The following is a 23241-nucleotide window of genomic DNA, read 5'->3' as shown; positions in this document are numbered from 1 at the left end:
ATCCTCTCTGGGGCACCTCTGCCGCATCTCTGTTCATCGCTGACCAGATGTATTTGCTCCAAAGATCAATCCGTTCCCTTGCGTAATGCGCGATGTCTCTTCTTGATCCTCTCCTCCTATCGGACCTTGCCCTGCTTGCCTGCTCTGTCTGACGCCGTCGTCGCGTCCGAGTAGCTCGCGCCTGAAAGGCTCGTGACTTATATCCGGTGGGAGAGTAGGCGACGGGGAAGTACCTGGCTAGACGCCCCAAAGTGAGTCTTGTAGACACACGGTGAACAGCGTTTGGCTGGGGGTGTTGCTTTGTCCTCGTACAGGTTTGTGATCGGAGAGGTTTTGCCATGGCTATCATTTCAGCTTCTCCCAAGCTGTCTTCAAGCTTTCATTCAATGTCCATTGCATCATCGTAATCATCGTTTTGGACGTGGTCATCAGTCGTGCTCGCGCTGGCGTGTCGCCAGTCAGAAGCTTGTCGCCCGAGCGGGTAGCCAAAATCGATCGGCGTGATGGGCGGCGGCTCTAGAGTCCTTCCCTCTACCTTCTGCTCCGGTTCTTTGCGATCTCGTATCCTCTGCCGAGCCTCATGTACCGCTTTCCTGACTGCATCGTACTCTTCTGAGACCGAAATGCTTTCGGGGTCTCGGTAGAGGATGAGTGCCTGACTGTTTGCTCTGGGGTCGGGTAATTGCGGCGGCGACTGCTGCCGGAGTACATGCTCAGGGACTCCTGAGAAGATCTCCTTTTCGACCTCATCTGGAAGGAAGAAGGCGGCTTCCTGGTCCTTCTCGGCGGCAGCGCGCTCTTCTGCCTCGATCTCGGCGATGGCGGCGTCCAGGTCGCTGATGAAGATGCGGTGGGTGTTGTCGTCAAGGGGCATATAGTCGTCATTGTGGTGGGACGGGAGGCGTTGTGGCGGAGGTGTGTCGCATATAGGCGGCTCGGGCGCGAGTCGACATGGGTATGGCATCGTTGGGGCGTGGCGGGCGGCTTGTAGTTGGTCTGTGAGGACCGGGGGATCGACGAGTTCCTGGTCGATGTCTGCTCCGACAGAGGGAGGGTAGTATGGTGGCCGGCCCAGGTGTGCTTCTGGGTGTACGCCGTTCACTTGGTGCTGAGGAATCACTGTAGTATAGTGCGGGTCCACGTTATTGCTATGCTGGATTGTGTTGCGCGCAGTGACCTGCTGTCTTGGGCTTATTCTTAATCTCTTGAAGCCATTGTAGGGAGGGATCACTCTCTCCTCTTCTTCGTCATCCGCCGTCCTTTTCATTCCTCGTGGCGGTGTATTTCTATGCGTTCGTTGCGTATGTTCGGTGTACCAGTCAGACGACGATGGCTGGAATGGCGCTGACGAGGAGGTGGGATCCGCCGGCAGCGCCATACCCGCCAGCGTTGTATTGCCGCTGCTATCGAGGAGACAATGGATGTCGTGGAAGGTGAGTTCGAGGCCCTCCTCCGCCTTCAGTTCAGCTTCATGACATGGTCCATCTCACGGCGTCGGGTCTGGTCTGGAGCGGTATGGGTACCGGCCTCGGCACAAGCCGGGGGTCTATCGATAGCGGCCTTGAACTTACTGGCTGCTATGCTCGACTAGGTATGCTTGCAGTCTACTTCTACAGAGTACGCCCGCAGAAGTCCATCATTGCAGGAGTCGATGGGGATGCTATTCATCCTGTGATTTGCTCGATGGAATCATATCGAAGGCCTAGTGATCTGCAGTGAATGCGCGGACTAGCGCGTTGCGGGGCAGCACCAGCCGACACTTTTGCTGCCGCATCTTCAATCATTTTCAGAAACGGCGCGACACCCTCAGCACCAACTTTTCTACTACGCCCTTCTAGTCCTTCTGCACAGTCAAAACTGTGCGCAAGAGGGTCTGCTCTCTCCTTTAGTACTCACAGTCATTCATTTTGCAAGATTTCAGTCCTGCGCAGCCAGTTAAAGCGGCTGCAACTTGCCTGGCCGGCACTCTCAATAACTTCTTCACGTTGTTTTGCTACCACAACCGCAAGAATGGGCTCAACGAATTTCGTTGTTGATCCCAAGTGGAAGGCTCCTGTGGTCCGGGACACCTTCATCAAGTTCTTTGTAGCAAAGAACCACACTTTTGGTGAGTACAATAACTGTCCCGTCGCCTTCATTACCTCTGACTCACATGTCACACAGTCCCGTCCTCTCCAGTAGTGCCACTCTCAGACCCTACCCTGCTGTTCACCAATGCTGGCATGAACCAGTTCAAACCCATCTTCTTGGGCACCGTCGATCCTAGCACCAAGGAAGGCAAGTGGAAGAGAGTCGTCAACTCGCAGAAATGCATTCGTGCTGGCGGAAAGCACAACGATCTCGACGATGTTGGCAAAGACTCGTATCATCACACTTTCTTTGAGATGCTTGGTAATTGGTCATTTGGTGACTACTTCAAAGAAGAGGCCATCAAGTTCAGCTGGGAGTTGCTGACCGACGTCTACAAGCTGCCGGCTGACCGCCTGTATGTGACATACTTCGAGGGCAACAAGGCTATGGGACTTGAACCAGATCTCGAAGCCAAGCAGTTGTGGAAGAAGGTTGGCGTGCCTGATGATCACATTCTGCCAGGTGACATGAAGGACAACTTCTGGGAGATGGGTGACCAAGGTCCATGTGGTCCCTGCTCCGAGATCCACTACGATCGTGTCGGTGGTCGCAACGCTGCTGACCTGGTCAACAAAGACGACCCTCTGGTCATCGAGGTCTGGAACAACGTCTTCATTCAGTACAACCGAGAGCCAGACAAGAGCTTGCGACCTCTGCCAAACAAGCACGTCGACACTGGTATGGGCTTCGAGCGTCTGGTCAGTATTCTTCAAGACAAGAAGAGTAACTACGACACCGATGTTTTCACACCTCTATTCGCTCGCATCCAGGAGATCACCGGTGCTAGACCGTACGCTGGCAAATTCGGCGAAGAGGATACTGACGGTGTCGACACCGCTTATCGTGTCGTCGCTGATCACGTGCGCCTGCTCACCTTCGCCATTACTGATGGTGGCTACCCCAACAACGAAGGTCGTGGTTACGTTGTTCGTCGAGTGCTACGTCGTGGCGCCCGATACGCTCGCAAGTACTTCAACGTTCAGATTGGCGACTTCTTCTCCAAGATCATCCCAACTCTGCTCGATCACATGGGCGAGATGTTCCCCGAGATCCTTTCCAAGAAGCAAGATGTCATCGACTCCCTGAACGAAGAAGAATTGTCATTCGCCAAGACTCTTGATCGTGGTGAGAAGCAGTTCGAGATCTATGCTGCCAAGACCAAGCAGAAGGGCTTGACTCAGCTCAGTGGTGCTGATGCTTGGAGACTCAATGACACCTTCGGTTTCCCGATTGACTTGACCCGCATCATGGCTGAAGATGCCGGTCTCACCATTGATGACAACGAGTTCGAAACTGCTCGACAGCAGTCTAAAGAGGCTAGCAAGGGCCAGAAGAAGGAGGGTAGCGATCTGTTGAAGCTGACTGTCCATTCTCAAAATGTCTTGGAGGAGGAGCTCAAGGTCACCACGACCGATGACTCTGCTAAGCACGGTCGCGAGAACATCAACGGCAAGATCCTGGCTATTCTGCACGGTGAGAACTTCCATGACTCGACCAGCTCAATACCTGAAGGCGACCAAGTCGGTGTCATCTTGGACAAGACCAATTTCTATGCCGAGCAGGGTGGTCAGGAGTTCGACACCGGTCACATCATCATTGATGGCCAAGCCGAACTCGAGGTCGTAAATGTGCAAAAGGACGGTGGCTACGTTTTGCACATCGGCTACATGAAGTATGGCAAGTTCAATGTTGGTGACGTGGCCATCTGTGAGTACGACGAGCTGCGCCGAAACCCTATCCGCAACAACCACACCGGCACTCATGTTCTCAACTTCGCTTTACGAGAGGTGCTTGGTGATGGCATCGACCAGAAGGGCTCGCTTGTCGCTCAGGAGAAGCTTCGCTTCGATTTCAGTCACAAGGCTGCTGTTTCGAACGAAGAACTGAAAATCATCGAGGACAAGTCTACCGAGTACATCCGCAAGAACGCTACCGTGTATGCCAAGGACGTCCCGTATGCCACCGCCAGAGAGATCACAGGTCTTCGTGCTGTCTTTGGCGAGACATATCCCGATCCAGTCCGTGTCGTATCTATTGGTGTCGATGTTGACGAAATCCTCAAGAACGTCAAGAACCCCGAGCTCAACAAGATTAGCATTGAGTTCTGTGGCGGCACACACGTTCGCAGCACCGGCGATATCAAAGAACTCGTCATCATTGAGGAGAGCGGCATTTCCAAGGGCATTCGACGCATCGTTGCCGTCACTGGTGAGGATGCCTACAAGGCTCAACACGTCGCCGGCGAGTTTTCCGAGCGTCTCGACAAGATCGCCAAGATGCAATTCGGTCCCGACAAAGAGCAAGAGGCCAAGAACGCCCAGCTCGACCTCAACGGCCTGGAGATCTCCGCTCTTCGCAAGTCAGAATTCAGAGTTCGCTTCGAATCGATTAATAAGGATATCCTTGCCCAGCAGAAGAAGATGCAGAAGGAGGAGACCAAGAAGGGCATCGATGCTGTTGTGCAATACTTCGAGAAGAACAAGGACGCCAAAGCTGCTGTGGTCAAGTTGCCAATTGCCGCCAACCAGCGTCTTCTGCCCGATATCATCAAGCACGTCCAGCAGAAGATGAAGGACAAGTCAGTGTACGTCTTGGCCTCTGATGATGCTAGCGTCGCTGAAGGACACGTCGTTCACGGTTGTTTTGTCGGTGTGGTAAGATCAGGGAGTCCTTTGTGATTGTTGCCAATGTTCTAACGCGTCTGCAGGCTGGTGGCAAGGCCGGAATGAGCTCTAACGAGTGGGCTGGCAAGGTGTCCGCCGTTGTGGGTGGTAAGCCCTTTGGCAAGGCTCCTACTTCCTATGGAAGTGGAACAGGAACCAAGGAGGTGGAGGAGGCTTTGAAGGCCGCCACTGCCTACCTGGAGGGCTTCAAGCTATGATTCTGGGCAACTGGAACTGGAGCGGAAGCACTCGAAATGGACTGTGAAATCGACTGAAAAATCTCGCCAGGGAGGCCTTCAAGGAGATTTTTCGAAATGTCGACGCGACAAATATTTTTACCTCCGAAGTCGCAAATGATGTGAGTCTCCCATCCAGAGCCCGCCCTATGGGATGAACGCTGATTTTGATGTACAGACCCAAAGATTCGTGCATATGTCGGATTTCAAATCCGAACGTCATAGAGCAATCATATGACGTTGAAATATCTCTCGCATGTGCCTGGCTTGCTCTTGACCTGACCTTCGCACGTCGCTTGCAATTGGGTCTCTCCTTCTTGACTTGAATATGACCACTTAAAAATGGAATCCGAACCCGAGAAGGAAAGGCCAACAGCCCTGGTGGGAGCGCCCTGAAATGACGATCTTGCGTCATTTGACCTTCTTTCGCGTGCAAATTGAACTTCTTTTCGGTCAGACGTAGCATCCGAAGTTCTTGAGACCAACGACGTTTCAGGGAAACCCCACCAATCCACAACCACTAGCGTTGAGCAACGACAGTAGACCGATGGCTTCGTTCCGACCGCGGAGCACGAACAGCAAGCATGAACCCAACGCCTGAATGATCGCTGAGTTCTTTCGAAGCTATTCATGATGCAGTGGCTGACACTCTCGACTGAGCCTGCAAGCACCGCATTTTAGATTGACCAACGCTGCCTCAAACGCCGCAAACGATGTCTGCGACACCAGAGGTCTCGACCAGAGCAGAAGCGATCGTCGCATCATGAACGAAGAGTATGTGCTGCAGCTGACAGTACATTCCTGCTTGATTCGAGCCGAGGGAACCGCTGCACACCGCAAGGTCTCCCATCTTGCTCCCCGTATCACCCGAGATCAAGCATCTTCTGCCATGTTTCCACTGTGCTCGATCTCGCATCTAACCCTTAGCGTCCGTTTCGCAAAGACAATCAGGGCGGGTCGCTGACCGCATGACCTACTATGACGCTTCGGTGCAGGTGCTTGTTGCCAAATGCTCAAACGGCTGGAACGTACGGAGTTGGTGGCGGAGGGGCAAGCAGGCAAGATGCAAAAATGTCTCAACTCACACCACTACAGCCTTGATATACTAGTAAGTAGGTCTCTGACCCAGCGTCACGACTCTCTTTCTCCTCAGGCTCATCAACCACGTTCTTTTTTCCCAACCCTCGCAGCAGGTCTGTACCATTCTTTCACTTCAGTCACTCTTTCAGAAAGTCGATCGACCACACCACGATCTCACGACTACTTCCAGTCCCATCCGACAGTCGTTACCTTTTCAGAGCTCACCAACAACACTAACCACGAAGCCAAGCTTGTCGAAGCAATCAAGGTCAACGTCCGCAGACCGGCTTGGACCGACAATAACCAACCACCACAATGCTCATCTCAATCCCAACCATCCTCCTCCTCTCCACCCTCTCCCTCGCCAGCCCCGTCCCGGACCGCACCGGTAACCGCCGCCGCCAACAATTCACCCAAACAATCTCCTCCCGCCCCTACAACCAATGGCAAATCGCCGACGGCCAAGCCGGCTTCGCCCTAACCGAAGCCGAGCAGCGCTTCCCCATCGTCGACCGCGACCCCCTCTCAATCTCCGACGACGAACTCACCGCCCTCAAGAACGGCGCTGCCCTCTCCGAAGCCTCCGAGACCGGCAAGGGCGGCTCAGACGAACGCATCGCGTCCGCTAAAGCTCAAGGGCAGAACACCAAGGCGTTGGAGAATGGGAGGACGAAGATGCGGGTGTTGCGCCATCAGCTGGATATCTTGGCGCTGCAGGTTGAGAATGCGAGGGGTGAGGACAATCAGGGGGCGATTGATGATGCGTTTGATGCTATTCGGGGTGAGATGGCGGCGGATGCGGGGAATGCTGGGCAGGGGAGTACGGGGATTAGTGATACGTTTGTGCTCGGGTTGGCGACGGAGGTGTCGAAGTAGGGGATCTATGGGCAGGTGATGGTCATGGTAGAGGATGGATGAGATCCCAAGGAGGCATGGTTTAGGGGTCGAGGAGCGGCGAGAGGGAGGAGTCGGGGATATCTGTGGTTTCTCTTCACATGTGTACAAAAAGACTTCTGTGTAGCTGGGTTGATAGCTGTTTGTGTCTGCTAGAGACGACAAGATTCACGACGAATGAATGTCATGAAACGAGTCTAATTTCCTTTGACGGACCATAAGATGTGCCTCAGAGCGGCAGAGCTGAAGACAGGTAGCAGGCGGCGAGGTGCTTGACGAATCTCGACGTGTTCAACCACGGCCGAGGCATTCTCTGTGTTAGGTGAAGCTTGCTCTTCGCCATTTCACACGGCGAATGCATGGTTCTTCGCTGTTGTGCCCATGGTCATAAAGCTCGAGGATTATCTCTGCAATGCCCCACAGTCTGTTACCGGAGCGAGCATTGCTCACATCAGGTGTTCGGAGCGCACCAGGGAATTTTTCTTGTGTATCCCGGTGTCCAATATCATCACAGCTGCTGGTTCTGCGTTGATACCCCTGGCATGTCGCGTTGCAAGGCGCTGCATGTGTGGAGTCACGGTACGAAAAATCCATGTCATGGGACGTATATCTTGTCCGGCAGACCAGGCAGTGGCGAGGGTCGCCTCGTCATGCTCGACTCTCTCATCGCCAATATATGCGTTCAGCCAGCAGCCATCACCCGCCACTAGAGTTAGCGTCGGGAATCAGGTGTCGTGCAGGCCAGCGCTCCTTCCACGCATCACAATCCAGCAAAGTCCTGTCATCGATAGGCATCGCTCCCACCAACCGCATCCGCTCCGTCACCCCCGTGCCGAATAGCACACATTCTTTCGCCTCGCCTTTGTTGAGCAGAAGATGGCACTCCTTCAGTCCTGCCGCGTTTGCTGGTGGTGACCCCTTTTCCTTCCAGTACACATATCGGGCGTTGCGCAGGGACATCTTCATCCCCTGTGCTCTCAGACATTCCAGGTGGGCGCTGTACAACGGAGCTATTTTCTCCAGTACTGAACGTGAGCGAACTTGAAGTTTGTAGTCATTGGGGCCTGCTTCGTACACGGATTTCAGGGCCTTCCATTGTTCATTGACCAGCATGAAGTTTCGGTAGTACATCTCGCAGTCGGTGCGTGCGTAGATGCGCGTTTCCAGCCATTCGAGTCGTGGGAGGTTGCTTGTGGCATACGCGATGGCCTTGAGGTGACTTGTTTTGACATGCTCGGAGCACTTGATATCGCCGAGGTCGATCGCCAGTTTGGTGATGTTGGCCTTGATGCAGGGGATGATGCCGCTGTCGAGGATGTACTCCACGACATCGTCGGAGGTGCGGAACACCAAAACGTTCTTTCGGTAGAATACAGGAGTCGCTTCGATTCTAAGTAGGCGGCAGACCTGGAGAATGCCTCTGGTGTCGTCTTTGTCGGCTTGTGAGCAGCGTAGGCGTCGATGTGATGGGGTCCTCTGGTGGTAGATCTTTTGCTGATCGAAGAGGTGGCTGAGAATGGTACCTCGTAGTTCGGGCGGGAGACTAAGCAGACGACTTGTGTTGTTCATGGTGATCCGATCATGGTTGTCCATCTGACGTTTGGAGCGTAGTGATGATGTCGCCTTCTCTCGAGGATATATGCCCCAATAGGGCGATCCCACCAGGGAGGGTCAGCGCAGCACGAAAATCGTTGACGGTGATGAAAATATCCTCTGAGGAACACAGGGAAACAATGCGGCTTCGATCCTTGCACCGTGATGTTCAAAGACAGGCTGATCAGGCGGGTCAAGCCGATATGTAAGCAGGATTTTGGTTGCCTCAAGCCAGTGGCTGGTTACAGTTCAGATGTGGCGCAGTATAGGCACACCCGATGTGCATCACGATCGTCAGCAATAGATCTCGGATCGCGAATCATGCCAGATCGTAAGTGTGGCAAGTTGAGATTGAGCAATCCGGCCGCTGGCCAACATTTATTTGATGCAGTGGCAGGTGACGTCTGTGTGGGCGAGGGCAAGGCAGCGATGAGGGGGCAACAAGTGGGGCAGTTTGGGCCGTCGGTGGAACACATTTGCCTGATTACAGAACTCAAGATACGACGTCAGCTGGCCGAGGAGGTGCCATGGTCAAGTATGGCGTTGCTGTTTGGAGCGACCGCACCGTTCCAGGCTTGTCCTGCCTGGCTCGCGCCTTCCAGACCGACATCACGTGAGAGGCTTCTACATGTCGACAGGAACTCTCATGCTTCGTTCCGAGTCGAGACCGGCTCAGGCGACTTCCACAGGTGGCGCACCCGTATTGCTGCCTCCATGCTTCTTGTTGCTGTGTAAATGCATTTGAGGCGTGTCGAGCATATGGAAAGCTGAGATGTCGCCATACAACGCAGCAATGCCGATGTATCACTTTCGCTGTCCGAGATATCTGAGCGGTCAACCCGGCCATCGTCCGCTTCCACATGAATGGTCTTCGCATCAGAACTGTGGAAGTGATCTTGGGGACGCAAGCCAAAAGAGTGTGGTACCTTTGCGAGTGGCTCGTCACAGGAATCTGTGTTCCCCATTCCGGCCCAATCATCGTAGCTATTCGATGTGCTATCTAGCCATGCTTCGCTCTGAGCCTCGGCGGGGTACTCTGCGGCAGACTCGAACGATGAGGGTCCCACTGACTCCTGCAGTCCCGAGATGCTCATGTGCAGCAGAGGAATACTATGGATGTATTTTGCATGTGATGGATCGAATGTGCTTTCTCATGTGAATGAGAGCCAGAGCCTTCGCTGAGTCGGGCAGGCCATTGGCAAAAGGTGATGATGTGGTCGAACCAGGCAGTGACTAAGATGGGATCTCAGACTGATCACAGCCTCGAAGAGCTGTTGAAGTTGCGGCTCTTGACGTCTGCAGATGACCCAGAGTCTGTAAATTCTGACGTTCGCCAAAAACTATCAACGACGATCCATCCTGACGAGCTCGGTATCGTTGGTGTCTCTGGAAGCGACAGATCGACCGCTGACCAGAGCAGGACGTACCGGTTCGAACTTGATCTCCTTGCATTCGCCGCCGTGGGCCGAAGAGACATGCTCATAGCCCTCGTAGGTAGACGCCGCTGGTGCGTCATAACGTGCCTTCTCCTGTTGATCGTACACCTTGTTTCCCCAAGCAATGATCAGATTGTCCCCAACGATGCAGAGAAAGAACGTGATTGTCACGATCGGTAGAACCCAAGGACTGTTAGAGAAGCTCAGGTCTCCATCCAAATAAAACACCAAAACCGCATACACGATCATGATCAATCCGCCCGTGATGCGAAGGCCGACAGAGCCCCATTCGTATTTGGACATGTTGCGTTTACCGAACCAGTACATCACAGCTAAGAGCAACAAGAAGATTGCGGCGCCAAGTGGGAAGTACCAGAACACTGTGATAAACAAATTCCAGTACTTGCCGGATGCCGCAATATCCTTGTTCACAGTGCTGAGAATTTTGAGAAGGTCGGGTGTGTAGTAAACCAGCTGGTCTTCTGAAATGCCCAAAGCGGTTGTATTGACATCGGCGACATCCTTCACATCGGCTGGAGTAACGCCAAAATGCGTGTAGATAGCATTTTGAATGCCGACATATATGCTGGCGATATACAGAGTGAGGTCTTGCTCCATCTGCAGATCCATGTTGTTAGGGTCGTATGGGAGCTCGTAAACATTCGTGTTCATATTAGTGTCGATGTACTCAAGAACTAAAGAAGTGTTGAACAGCTGATCAAAGTCTCTTTGGTTGCCCAGAAGTTCTTCTAGAGACTTGACGTTGCTTCGCATGAAGTCGGTCAGAAGCTTAGGAGTAGGCCAAGGAGTGAAGTCGTAGAAGAAACCGTAGTCTGCCTCGTCACTAAGATAGTAGCTGGCTGTGTTGACTCCCAAAAATTATTGACTCCAACTATAGTGTTGTAGGCTACCAACTCTCGCATGCCCTCAAGAAGACAGACAGTAGCAAGATTCAGAGGGAAATGGATAGCGGCCCAGAATTGTTGGCGAATGGTGCCAAACCGGTTCGTCTCGATTTGATCGTAGTAAAGCATCCAGGTGAAGTATATGAGAAGCACTGTGACACTCGTCAGATTGCCATGTATCGGAGGAGAAACAGGCCCGATAAGTTCTCGCCCACGCAGGATCCTATGGGTACGTACCTGCAGCGATAACGACGCCTATGCTGCTTGAGATGCTTGCCGAGTTCTGCATGATCTTCGAGACAGACACAGCAAGCCCTACAGCACCTTCGCCGAGCATGATCATGGTAGCGTCGCCCATGCGGATGATGAATTTCGTATTCTTGAAAGATAGGACTCGCCAAACGCCAGGAATCGTTAGCATAATGGCTCCTTCCACTGCGATAATAGGATAGAAACCGATATGCACACTTTGACTGGTGCTATTCAGGATGACGAAGTAGAGGGCCAGAAATGCTGCAGCGGCCGCCAGCATGGTGCCGGCTGTCAAGATCAAAGGCACCAACGTCCTCTTGTATTTCCTGGCGCAGAAAGCGACGATTGCATATTGAACAAAGAGCTGAAACCGAGCGATGGCTAGAGCTGCTGCCATCAGCTTGAAACCTTTCTTGTTCTCTTGGACCTTTGTGATGTCCCATGTAGAACCTCCCAGCATGAAGCCCATAGTGACAGTCAAGGTAATGACCTTGAAGACGCGGTCATAAATCGAGTCAACGCCGAATCTCACATCGAACATGACAGTCTGTAGCCATGACCACCATAGGATAGTGAAGAATGCCACGAGATTGCGAAGAGACGGGCCGTCTTCGATACCATGAATGGATGTGAACGTGCTGAGCACTGCGACGAGAAACATGTCTGTACACGATGGTCAGCTAACTTTCATGTCTTGATTTCAATGTTCAACAGCAGAGACTCATGCAGTGTTAGAAATGTGTACTGTGCAGACTGCGTGGACTGATAGGGTTATGTGGCATCTGATCACCGCTTCTACATACCATAAACCAGCTCAATAGTCCAGTCGTCATCGTAGTGCTTGAAGCGTGGTGCATCAGGTCTCGTGATGAGTGCGCTTGAGGACGAGGATGCGTCTTGTGTAGAATCTTCATCAATCGGCGAGTCGAACCAAGGAATGTGTTTTCGTTTGATGTTTGTAGTTGGAGTCGAGTCAAAACGTCTTATGGCTTTCACGATGTTCTCCATTTCTGCTGGAGGAAAGGCAGCGACAGAGCCGTGAGTATGATCCTCGAGCAACGCGGAAGGATAATGCTTCCATGGGGCGGACGGTACGTTGATATGAAGCCATTTTGATCTGCTATTGTATCGCCGTCGCCGGAGGCGTTGCCCAACAGAGTAAGCTGCTATAGCCTAGTGATCCTTCAGTACCTCAAATGTGGCTACGCGTCTCGGCATAGTGTCCAGGCCAATTATCCGGGAGTAGCGTGACTGCGTACCGTGTCGCCCTATCGTTTTGAGATGATAGCCAGAGGTATATACCTGAAATAGGTGCGTTCGCCTGTTGAGGACCAGTGCGGCCCTATGCAGCGTTCCTCCAATCGGCAGATTCGCCTACCATGCGCTCATTTCATGATCCGCTTGGCCATGCGCCGAGCAAATCCTCCTGAAATGGGGGCCGTTCAGCAATCGACGGAGTGTGTCATCAAGCCAGGCAGTGCCTTGAGCATTGTGGCAAGCCCAAGCCGCCCGCAGGAGCTCCCATTGTCAACGACTGCATATATGTGGCAAGTGACCGCATCACTCGAGGCCTGAAAATGCATAATGGCCAGGGTACAAGGCAGGGGCAAGTTGGGAAACGGAACAGAGGTGATTTCCTGCACGGGGTGTCGGCGTGCCAAGGAACTTTGGACCAAGCTTGGCGTTGGTGCGGAAAAAGTTTCGACTAACGACTCGTTTCATATACCGCCATAAGGATGAAAGCACAATCTTGCCCACGAATCGTCAACATGTCGGCAAATGCCCCTCAAATATGTAAGACTATCCTTGCCGGCACGATAGCGAAAGGCTTGCAGGCAGAGGTCAACGATGGACTTTCGAAACTCGACAAGAAGCCACACCTGTTAGGTATACTGGCCAATGATGACCCAGCGGCTCAGGTTTATGCCGACTGGACCGGAAAGACGGCCAAAGATAACGGGTTCGAGTATACACTGAAGACTGTTGGTAAAGACGATGTGGAAGAGACGATCATTGCTGCGAACCATGAGTCGAGTGTTGATGGCATAATTGTATACTATCCGATCTTCAACAATCGGCAGGATCAGTATCTGCAACAAATTGTGGACATCAGTAAAGATGTTGAAGGCCTCAGTCATCAGTACATTTTTAACATGTACCAGAATATTCGATTCCTGGATGATCACCAGATGCAGAAAAGCATTCTACCTTGCACGCCACTGGCAGTGATCAAGATTTTGGAGTATCTGCACATCTACAACAACATACTACCTTATGGAAACCGACTATTTGGACGAACCATCTGTGTAGTGAACCGCAGCGAGGTTGTTGGTCGTCCACTAGCAGCCTTGCTGGCCAACGACGGCGCTTGTGTCTACAGCGTTGACGTGACTGGCGTCCAGCAGTTCACACGTGGTGAAGGTATACGGAAGCGGAAGCACGAAGTCGTAGAGAAAGATGGCTGGTCTGTCGAAGACTGTGCACCACTATGTGATGTTGTTATCACGGGTGTGCCGGGTGATAAGTATAAGTTTCCTAATCGCCTTCTGAAGGATGGTGCGGTCTGTATCAACTTCTCGAGCGAGAAGGTAAGTCCGTTCCGTATTTCATGTCTGCCACCAAGCCTGATGTCCGTCAGAACTTCACCCCGGAGGTCAAAGAACGAGCTTCGATATACGTTCCTGCCATTGGAAAGGTCACCATCGTGATCCTGCTACGCAACCTGTTGAGAATAGTGCAGAACAAACGCAATGCACCAAGTGCACTCCATGCAGATCTGCCCAATGGATCGAGCTAAGAGGACTACGCGAATGATTGCACAGCGACAAGGATCTTCATCCGCTACCGGCAGACCATGGATCGGCCAGGTCCCGTCTTAGACGCCAGCCAAACAGTCGGCCGAGAGATATGGCCCTTTCCTGCTCTTACGCAGACGCTGTAAGGGTGTGCTTCTACGCTGTCGGAGGTCGCTCTAAATACGGAATGATGCTGTTCGAAACCCCTGCCGATCTTCTTTGCGTCTTCCACGACGGTACGACAGATCTTCCTCCGCCCCTGCAGAACATCCGCCGGACGCTGCCTTACGACTTCGTTCGAACAACGCCCGTCATTCACATTCGCCCCCGACTGTTGACGGGTTTTCAGCCCTGCCTTCATATCCGGCCCGACCACAGACTGGCTTTCAGTCCTGCATCCAAGAATGACACCACAGTCTTCCCAAACTCCTCCGCAAACTGGTACAAGAACGCATGCCCACTATCCGGATATAGAAAAAGTCTTGCGTCCGGCAGCCTTTGCTGCATGACAACACTCTGGCTCGTCGGAATCATATAATCATCCACGCCCTGGCCGATGAGCACCGGCGTGTCCTTCAACTCCCCAAACCTCTCAAACGCCCCATCGGCTACCTGCGCCGGGTCGAGCCATATCTGTTGTGCACCCGCCATGGCTTTCAACCCAGCACCCTGGTCCGCGTACTGCCACGACACGGCGTTTGAGCGGGGCTCACCAGAGGTAGACTCGTCGCGTTCATGGATACGCTTCCACCAGGCTTTACCTGCGGCTTGTGATGTTTCGGAGTTGGGATGGAAGAAGATCCAGTAGAAGCAGTTGTCATACCTCGGCTCAGGGACGGTCGCGTGCTTCGTCACTTGTCCAGCACGTTCTTGCGTGTTGGGCTCGATCCCCTCGCCGGCGGACGTGCCCGTGCCAGCGAGGACGAGTCTGCGGATATTAGGTCCAGATGTACCAAGTTTAGCTGGTGCATCAAGCGCGACCATCTGCGTGACGTATCCACCCATGCTGAAGCCGAACACGTCGAGCTCTGCGGGCCTGTCTGGAAGTACGCTCAAAAAAGTCGAGCACGTCGTGCCCCATGGCGCGGATGGTGGTCTGCACGGCCCCAGTCGACTTCCCAACGCCGGACTGGTCGAGGAGGATCACTGGTCTCGTTGCGGCAATGGTGTTGATGAGAAGCGGGTCCCAGAAGTCCATCGTGCCGCGGAAGTGGATCAAGAAAAGCACGGGTGGGGCTGTCGTGTTCGCGTTGCCGAAGCGGCGGTAGGCATACTTCGTGCTATCGTTGGGGCCGTTGACATACTGTGTCTTGGCGGTTTGGTGGGTGGTTGAGTCGGCCATTGTTGAGATGTTGCTGACGGGCTTGGGCTGGAAATGCTGGGAGGATCACACTGTGTACTATGTGGTGGTCGAGTTCCTCTCTAGCATGGCTGGGCAAGCTGCAGTTTTATGTCGTCCTCGACTACCATGGCGACGATCCAAGAGGAAGGATCAGTAATCGCTGCTCCTTTTTCCGAAAGAGGTCAGCTCCATTCTACAGCATCCCGGACAGTCAAGCATCATCATATGTATATATGGCACATATACTACTCATGAATGATGAATGAAGTGCATAAACCGGAGGTCACTATTTACTAATCGTCAGACGATCGGATTTGGTTTTGGGCAGTCCCGATTTGGCAGCAGCCACACGAGTGCCAAGGAGTACATAATCAACCTAAATGTACAAGATCATTGTGTCGTCGTGCGTAGCTGACCCGCGAAGAACGTGGCTCGTGCTGGCGTCAATGAGCTGACTCAGATGGTGGACGGCAAACTGCCGCACGGTTGTCCGAGACCTGTTGATTAAATTTATCGCAGAGGCAGGCACGACCCAAGACGACGAAAATGAACACCAATGACTGGGGCAGGTATGACGGCCGCGGCCGACACGTGGTCTCTGTCTGCAAAGCATCTTGTCCCTCGACTTCGAGCCGGGAGGCCCACGTTGCGTCTCGGTCGTTCTCGGTGCATAGGGACGCTTTGCTGCACGGCCTACCATCCTCGTCATGATCATCCCTCAAACGCTTTGCTGTTCGTAACCCTCCTTGCCAGAACTTGCTCCCACTCCCGCGCCACCAACCTGTCTCTACCCTTCCTTGCCCTCAACTCGAACTCAAACTTCTTTGGCTTAGCATTAAAACCAACCGCAATCGCATCCCTATCCGGCCACAACTCCTTCCCATCAGTATCCCTCGCTACTCGAATATCGCATGCCCACACAATCATCATCGCCTGAATCATCAAGCTCCGACTTGCAACGTACTGACCAGGACAAATCCGTCGTCCATAGCCGAAGGCGCTGAAGTTCTGCAGGTTTGGAAACTCGGTGAGAGGTGACTTGTATGTTGGGTAGGATGGGTCCAGCCAGCGTTCTGGTAGGAACTCTGTTGGTGAAGGATACAGAGTCGGGTCTTGGTGTATGTCCCATTGGACCGGCCGAACCAGAGAGCCCTTGGGGATGAAATAGCCTTGGTAGACGTCTTCGGCGGTGTTCTTATGTAGCAAGCCGCCTGCAATTGTCGGGCGCCACCTTAGGGTCTCTTTGATGCAGGCACGTAAGTAGGGAAGTTGAGGTAGATCACTCAGATGTGGCATGCGCGGCTTGTCCATATCGATATTGCTGCCGGGAGTACCGATGACGGTGTCTAGCTCTGTCGTGAGCTTGTCGAGCTTTTCGGGATGCAGAACCATTGCGAGGAGGAAGAATGCCATCTCAGCAGAAGTAGAACCAACCGAACCTTCTACCATGGTACCGAGCACATAGTAGGCGTGCGGGTCCGTCAGAGCAGGACCATAGTTGCCTTGAGTGTCAAGCCATTTCTTCACCACCGTCTCCTGTACGGTAGGATCGCCGACGCGTGCGCGCTTCTCGACGTTGTGCACAAGGCTTGAGAACAAGTCGTATTCTTCCGCATGCAGGCGGGCTCCGAGGCGCTTGAACGGTGCCAGCCATTTGGGCAGGCGCATGAGCATTGGGAATGTGTTGACTAGGTAAGCATTGGGCGTTGCAGCACGCACGACGTTCTCGAACACGGCTTTCATTCGTACCAGTCGCTGATCATTGTTGTCGCACACGTCAACACCATACACAATTCGCATGATGATGCTTGACGCATAGCGTTCGAAGTGTGCTCCGTACTCAGACGGGGCATGGAGCAGATCCAGCACAAGTCTTAATGCCTCTTCTTCCTGTATGTGCTCGTAAGTGCCAGCCACCAAGGGTCCGATAGTGGCGTGCGAAAGCTTGCGACCAGCCCGCCATGCAGGACCATAGGCAAGCATGGCAGGACGTAGATGATGCGACACGAGCTCGCTGCTCATAGGAAGTTCAGGTCGAGAGGAGTAGATGTGACCGCGGTCGCGAAGCAGATCGTTGGCGATCTTGTCCGAGCACACTATCAACATCTCGAGGTTTCCCAGCTTCAGGCGATAAATTGAGCCATATTCTTCTGCCCACTTCTGCAGCTATCAGTGTGTCAGCGCAAGCGTTGCGGGATCTTCACGGTTGTTGAAGCACCGACCTGTATCCAGGGAAGGGATTTGGGGAGCTGACGCAAGTTGCCAACAATCGGCAGACCTGTTCAGTGCTTAGCGCGTTGCCTTTTGGGGAAGAGAATCTAACACTACCCTTAGGTCCCGGCAAAGTCTTTGTCGCAGCACTTGCTTTCGACCGGACGTACAGATGATCGTAGAGCCTTTGGCACGCAAGTAGGACCAGCGCTACTACCATCAGGGAAACGAGCATTGTGTCTGCCTTCGATCTGTAGACAGGATCGAGGCGTGTTGACCATAGACCACAAGTCTTTTTGGCCCAGATATGATTCTGTGTGATGAGTGACTACGTCGAAAGTCGAATGTGACAGATTTCCAGGGCTCATTGATATGGTACTCAGCACGAAGTTTCCAAGTCAGGCGTCCTTTACCCGGCCGTTTGGTAGTCGTGACGGCCAATGCCATCGATCTCCCTGGTCGCCCCGTACCAGACCCGGCGCTGATCAGTCTGAGGTAATCAGATAACGTTGAGCTGTGGCATTCTTCATGTTTGCCAGGATCTTTCTTGTAGTATACTAACTCCGGTGTCAGCTGCATTAACACCTATGACAGCGAGCACGAAGGTACCCAGTCAGCATTGCACGCAGTGTCCGATGAGTACGGGCCAGGACCCTGCTGCAAAGACATTCAACGGTAGATCTCGTACTCGCAAGCATTGAGCAACAAGGATGCCATCGGGATCGAGAAGCTGCGGAGGGCTACCTCTTGGACGCAGCCATAGAAACCCAGCCGGCGAAGGTGGCAAGCAACGTGAACAGCAGCCACGACATTAGTGCTAGCAGCGTCGTAGTATTTGAGAATGGTATTATCAGGCCCAATTAGCCATGGTCTATGCCATAGTACTGTAAGTGAGCGCAAAAATCGGTGTCCAAAAGCGGGCGAGGTCGCGTCTTGCAGCAGTGTATCGCTGATCGCTTCGACAGCAGGAATGGTGACCTCACATGGCTCGTATGGTTCTTGCCTTGTTGCTTCGGTCGTTCTCACCACGTCAGCGGGCAGTGAGAACACTGTAGCAGTCGCACCATCAGCCACGGTAGTTGTGGTTTGAGCTGAACCTGCTCGGACGCAACGAGTGAAGGACTTCAGTTAGCAGGAATCAAGGAAGCCCTGTTCACATTATAGATGCCTAGACGTGCGAATGATCAATCTCGGTATGCACAGATGAAGCGACGAAGAGCCTGAAAGTGCAATGAATCCATTATGCCCGCAGGCATGGCCAGGTGGTAATGTACCCAGGTAGGTATGATCCCACGAAGCTATACGATACATTACTTACAGTACAGCGACCGACGCGCCCTTGGACCAGTGATGTCACCGGCATTACTCCTCCATGTTTTTTTCTTTACGCGATTGAAGATACCGGAGAAAGAGCACTGAGCAGCGGCCTCGACTATGACTTGCTATGGCCGCATCAGATACGCGGGACTACGTTCTCGCGTTCGAGAGCAACAAAGATAGCGCTGCTCAAATCGCTGCGGCGACAGCAAAAAGTGAGTACCCCAGATACCATCGCATCCGTGGGGCAATAATGCTGAACAGATACAGAACTCGAGAGTCGGCAGACGACCCTGATCGAGGTGGTCCAGTCGCTAGGAGAGTACATCAACGACGAAGATGCGAAAATCCGTACTCGGGCAGTCTCTTACCTGACTGCCATCATTTCGAGCCTTCCTCGAGCCTTCCTCTCGCGCCAGCAAATCGATGTCCTCTGCGATTTCCTGTGCGCAAGGATCGAAGATGGCGGTGCTCTTGAGGGGCTGTCCAAGCTCCAGAGCCTGGATAGATTCAACGACACAATGGCGCAGACTGTGGTGAAAGCGTGAGTGAATCTCACCACGCGTTGGCTGTTGGAAGACGAATCTACTACAAGGTTGTCGGGCAGCCAGCTGAGACAGAAGCAAAGCTGACAACAGGCAGGGTCATCGACCATTTCTCAGATCTACAATCCCTGGGTCAGGCAGCCAGATACAAAGTGCTGCAGCTTCTGAATGAGCTGATGGAACGGCATCGGAAAGGTTCGTCCCTGGCTTCGCTGTCGGCTTGGCCTGTACTGACTTGATGTGAAGGTGTTCGGGACATGGGAGATCAGTCACTGATAGGCATTGCTGCTGTTGTCTCCGGCGAGAAGGACCCACGCAACTTGATGCTGGTCTTCTCAATGCTACGAGTCATCATGGTCGAGTGGGACATCAGCAAGCATTCCGACATAATGTTTGACTCGGTCTACGCGTACTTCCCCATCACTTTCCGGCCGCCACCAAACGATCCATACGGCATCACTGCTCAGGATCTCAAGGATCGGCTTCGGGACTGCATAGCCTCTACCGGCGCTTTGGCTCCTCACTCGATACCAAATCTGATCGAGCGTCTAGACGCAACATCTGTTACTGTCAAGCGAGATGTTCTCCAGGCTTTGGCAGCATGTGCTCTCAACTACGACCCAGAAACGATAGTCAAGTACTCAAATCCGCTGTGGGAAAGTGTCAAGTTCGAAATCCTTCAGGCTCAAGAACCAGAACTGGCGGATGAAGCGCTAGTGGTGATCAAAAACATCGCCGCGTGTATCTCGGACCTCTCCGGTGCCACCCCTGTGACGGTCCCACTGTTTACATATCTCAAGCCGATCGCGACTGAGAGCCTCGACCACCTCAAACAGCCCGCCTCCCGTCAAGCTAATGCATCTGGGGACATCCTGAAGGCTGCAGCATCTGCGTCGATCAGAGCGCATACCTACATTACAGAAAAAGTTGGACCCAGTCTGATGACAACCCTTCAGGACTCTGATGGGATCCTGCAGCAGCGAGCGATATTGGAAGTCACGAACAAGCTGTTCGAGGCCGCAATCGAGGTCTATGGTTCGCGCGCCTTGCCAACTTCGAGGCACAGCGGCAATCCCGAGAATGCCCTGGGTCAACTCAAAGACAATCTTGTGGCGGTGTACAGTCAGGCGTTGATGGCGACGGTCAAGGAGGAAGTTTCTTTCCGATTGACAGCCGCCAAAGGACTTCTACTCTTTGCCAAAATGCGCTCCATTCTGGACGACTCGGAAGTCGGTCTTTTCGTACAATACTTTGACGATATCGTGCTCAAGGAAGAGTCCTATGGGAAAGATGAGCTGAAGCAAGTTGCGATAGCGCCCTCGCCGAAATATCGACATTCAAGCCCCGCCTCATCTCCGACATCAGCTTACCAGCATTCATGGCTTGCTTGCCCGAGACCGAAGGAGATGCGGCCAATGCTACTTACCAACCAGTTCTCAATGCACTAGCTGACTGAGCATCGAAAAGGACTTGCTGCAAACAATAATGCGGCGACTTCTGGGCAAGTTGGACGGTCTCTTCCGATCCACGGCTCCAGGTCCGTTTCCTTACACATCAGCCATTCTGAGCACGATAAAACGCATACTCAACACAATTGTCCTCAAGCAAAGCATTTCACTTCAGGAATATTTCGAGCGGATAGTAGTGGGCTATTCGCAGCTGGCCGCAGAGACTCAGTCAGGGCCGCTAGGCAATGAAGCAGTGTTAGGCATGCTCGGTGCTGTTATCAACATCGTTGTTCGAAATTGTCCCGAAGGCACAGTCCAACGCGTGGCAGACAACTTCTATACACTATTCCGGCAAACCTCATTCAACACCAGTCACATTCGCTTGTCGGCGTATTTCTCCAGCCCCAGCGCCGCTAAGGTCATTTTATCGACCTGGATGTTGGCGGCGCTCCCAAAAGCACTCGATGCAGCCGTCCTGTTGAAGGGTAGTGTTGCTGACGGGATTGAGGACTTGGTGCTATTCGCCAGCCAGACGCCAAGTCAGACGATCGAGCTGAATTGCCTAAGACAGGTGGCTCTTTACATCAATAAACATCTCTCAAATAAGGATCTTATCCTCGCAAGCAACTTGCTCGACAAGACACTCCAGTCACTGTACAGCAACGACTCTAATCCAGACTACGGACTACGCTTGAGCTTCTTTGTCACAAAGGCACTAGTCCTACGCCTTGCTCCACAATCGAATGCATCCCTCGAAAGCCTGATCAACCTCCTCAGCTCGCCAAATACATCAATAGCTAGACAAGCCGCACTTCTCTTCCGCGCCATTCTTGCTCCTGACGATGTCCTATCGAAGGAGAACTACGCTCAGATACGTCTCCTCGCCCCACAGCGAGTATTCCAGAGCCTCGTCCCACTGATCTCCACGCGGTTTCGTTCGTCACAGTCGCCAGCCGAGAAAGAGAACTACCTCATCGCCCTCAGCGGCATCCTCGCCACTGTCCCTTCCGACATCGTCATGCCCGAGCTACCTACGCTCCTCCCACTCCTGCTTCAGTCGCTCGACATATCCGATCAGAATGTCAAGACCGCCACCCTCGAGACCTTGGCAGTGGTGATCACCACCAATCCGTCCGCTCTCGAGGAGTCAGGACATGTTGCAGCTCTAACGAAGCGCTTACTCGCAACCGCCGCTCTCAAGAACAACACTGGCTCATCAGCTCAGCAGCCCTCTCTTCCACGGACGCGCCGTCTTGCAACGCGCTGCATCACACTGATGTCCAAGTACCTCGCAGGGAGCACGGCACGGGCGAATCCCTTGCTCAGTCTAAAAGGTGAGGTCCTGCGGGGCCTGCTGCCGGTGCTGGACGATCCGAAGCGTGATGTAAGGAAGGAGGCGGTAGATGCGAGAGCGGCCTGGTTGAGGGGTGTGGACGATGAGGGTGATGAGGATGATGATGAATAGACTGCACGAGTGCAAAGAGGCTTGGGATTCGGGCGTCTTGCTGAGTAGTGGATTGTAGATAGATAGATCACAGCCTCCGCGGCGAGTAGTGATCAAAAAATGGTAGAAGTCTCGCCGAGAAGGCATACAACAATTCGAGCAACTAGTGAGGTGATTCCGCAAAGGACCACGAGTCGAAGCTAGCAGGCATGCTCCCCTCGTCAACCAATCTCGACAGCGGCAACTTGTCATCCGGTCTCACGAACGCTCCGCTGACGCCGGTTGACAGTGCAGGTCGAGTCGTGGAAGGTGCTGGGGTGAGGGTGAGGCACCTACCTCGCGTGGCGTCCATAAGGAATGCCGCTGGGAAAGAGCGACAGTGGAATGCTTCTGCCGATATTGTCTATTTGCGAGCCCGGCGAGGCAGGTGCGGTGAGGGAAGGCGAAGGTCTAGTCATCCAGTTTGATTCAGAGCCCTGCTCAGACCGGTTGACAAGGCGTGAAACGGTACCTGTCGACCGGCGTTCGGTGAATGTAGTCATCCGGTCTCCTGAAAAGTTACGCGTCAACCGGCGTCGAACATACAACAGATCGGGTCCCCTAGGTACTGTAGCTCGTTCATGGCCACGCAGGTACTACTGTAGTATTCGGGAGTAGTATGAGCGCAAGCTGCACCGCTGGCGAGGACTGGGTCGCCGCCATGCTTATTCGTGGCGGGCAGCAATATTGTTGGATCATTTTCGCACAGATTATAAGTACAAACAGAGCACTTTTTACAATCGATCAACCATACAACGGGAGTTTTGCTAAGCACGGCACATGACGGTGGAGAGCTAAAGCTCAGAGCTGTGTATGGCGTCGTGCACATATGCATACATCCTACACACATAAATACACAACGCTCGTGCGCGACCAGGGATGGCGCATCAGCGCCATCTCTCGACCTAGCG

At 53.2% G+C, this 23241-nt stretch overlaps 10 protein-coding genes across 10 annotated transcripts; 5 read left to right on the top strand and 5 right to left on the bottom strand.

Annotated features, from left to right (window-relative positions):
- Window positions 1-379: 379 nt before the first annotated feature.
- AB675_2531 (uncharacterized protein) lies at window positions 380-1378 on the bottom strand (the record flags this gene model as incomplete). Its single annotated transcript, XM_018142509.1, has 1 exon — window positions 380-1378. The coding sequence occupies one exon, from the start codon at window positions 1376-1378 to the stop codon at window positions 380-382; it is 999 nt and encodes a 332-aa protein (XP_018005127.1).
- Window positions 1379-2010: 632 nt separating this feature from the next.
- On the top strand, window positions 2011-5011 carry AB675_2530 (Alanine--tRNA ligase; the record flags this gene model as incomplete). Its single annotated transcript, XM_018142508.1, has 3 exons — window positions 2011-2107; window positions 2164-4784; window positions 4838-5011. 3 exons carry the CDS (start codon window positions 2011-2013, stop codon window positions 5009-5011), a joined length of 2892 nt encoding a protein of 963 aa, XP_018004891.1.
- A 1413-nt stretch (window positions 5012-6424) lies between these two features.
- On the top strand, window positions 6425-6985 carry AB675_2529 (uncharacterized protein; the record flags this gene model as incomplete). The annotated part of the gene is made up of 1 exon (XM_018142507.1): window positions 6425-6985. The coding sequence occupies one exon, from the start codon at window positions 6425-6427 to the stop codon at window positions 6983-6985; it is 561 nt and encodes a 186-aa protein (XP_018005135.1).
- A 714-nt stretch (window positions 6986-7699) lies between these two features.
- AB675_2528 (uncharacterized protein) lies at window positions 7700-8572 on the bottom strand (the record flags this gene model as incomplete). The annotated part of the gene is made up of 1 exon (XM_018142506.1): window positions 7700-8572. One exon carries the CDS (start codon window positions 8570-8572, stop codon window positions 7700-7702), a length of 873 nt encoding a protein of 290 aa, XP_018004776.1.
- Window positions 8573-9939: 1367 nt separating this feature from the next.
- AB675_2527 (uncharacterized protein) lies at window positions 9940-12197 on the bottom strand (the record flags this gene model as incomplete). Its single annotated transcript, XM_018142505.1, has 4 exons — window positions 9940-10888; window positions 10948-11089; window positions 11175-11852; window positions 11993-12197. 4 exons carry the CDS (start codon window positions 12195-12197, stop codon window positions 9940-9942), a joined length of 1974 nt encoding a protein of 657 aa, XP_018004992.1.
- A 761-nt stretch (window positions 12198-12958) lies between these two features.
- AB675_2526 (Methylenetetrahydrofolate dehydrogenase [NAD(+)]) lies at window positions 12959-13986 on the top strand (the record flags this gene model as incomplete). Its single annotated transcript, XM_018142504.1, has 2 exons — window positions 12959-13777; window positions 13828-13986. The coding sequence occupies 2 exons, from the start codon at window positions 12959-12961 to the stop codon at window positions 13984-13986; spliced, it is 978 nt and encodes a 325-aa protein (XP_018005219.1).
- Window positions 13987-14341: 355 nt separating this feature from the next.
- AB675_2525 (uncharacterized protein) lies at window positions 14342-15326 on the bottom strand (the record flags this gene model as incomplete). Its single annotated transcript, XM_018142503.1, has 2 exons — window positions 14342-15020; window positions 15100-15326. The coding sequence occupies 2 exons, from the start codon at window positions 15324-15326 to the stop codon at window positions 14342-14344; spliced, it is 906 nt and encodes a 301-aa protein (XP_018004840.1).
- A 711-nt stretch (window positions 15327-16037) lies between these two features.
- On the bottom strand, window positions 16038-17772 carry AB675_2524 (Fumitremorgin C synthase; the record flags this gene model as incomplete). The annotated part of the gene is made up of 3 exons (XM_018142502.1): window positions 16038-17492; window positions 17549-17604; window positions 17655-17772. The coding sequence occupies 3 exons, from the start codon at window positions 17770-17772 to the stop codon at window positions 16038-16040; spliced, it is 1629 nt and encodes a 542-aa protein (XP_018005071.1).
- Window positions 17773-18981: 1209 nt separating this feature from the next.
- AB675_2523 (DNA repair/transcription protein mms19) lies at window positions 18982-20847 on the top strand (the record flags this gene model as incomplete). Its single annotated transcript, XM_018142501.1, has 4 exons — window positions 18982-19069; window positions 19125-19398; window positions 19497-19594; window positions 19646-20847. 4 exons carry the CDS (start codon window positions 18982-18984, stop codon window positions 20845-20847), a joined length of 1662 nt encoding a protein of 553 aa, XP_018005288.1.
- Window positions 20848-20884: 37 nt separating this feature from the next.
- AB675_2522 (DNA repair/transcription protein mms19) lies at window positions 20885-22312 on the top strand (the record flags this gene model as incomplete). Its single annotated transcript, XM_018142500.1, has 1 exon — window positions 20885-22312. The coding sequence occupies one exon, from the start codon at window positions 20885-20887 to the stop codon at window positions 22310-22312; it is 1428 nt and encodes a 475-aa protein (XP_018004910.1).
- Window positions 22313-23241: the final 929 nt, after the last annotated feature.

Source organism: Cyphellophora attinorum (assembly GCF_001299255.1).
Source record: "Cyphellophora attinorum strain CBS 131958 chromosome Unknown Contig2, whole genome shotgun sequence".
Lineage (NCBI taxonomy): Eukaryota > Fungi > Ascomycota > Eurotiomycetes > Chaetothyriales > Cyphellophoraceae > Cyphellophora > Cyphellophora attinorum.
The sequence above is the reverse complement of the archived record's forward strand: the minus strand, read 5'-3'. Positions and strand labels throughout refer to the sequence as shown.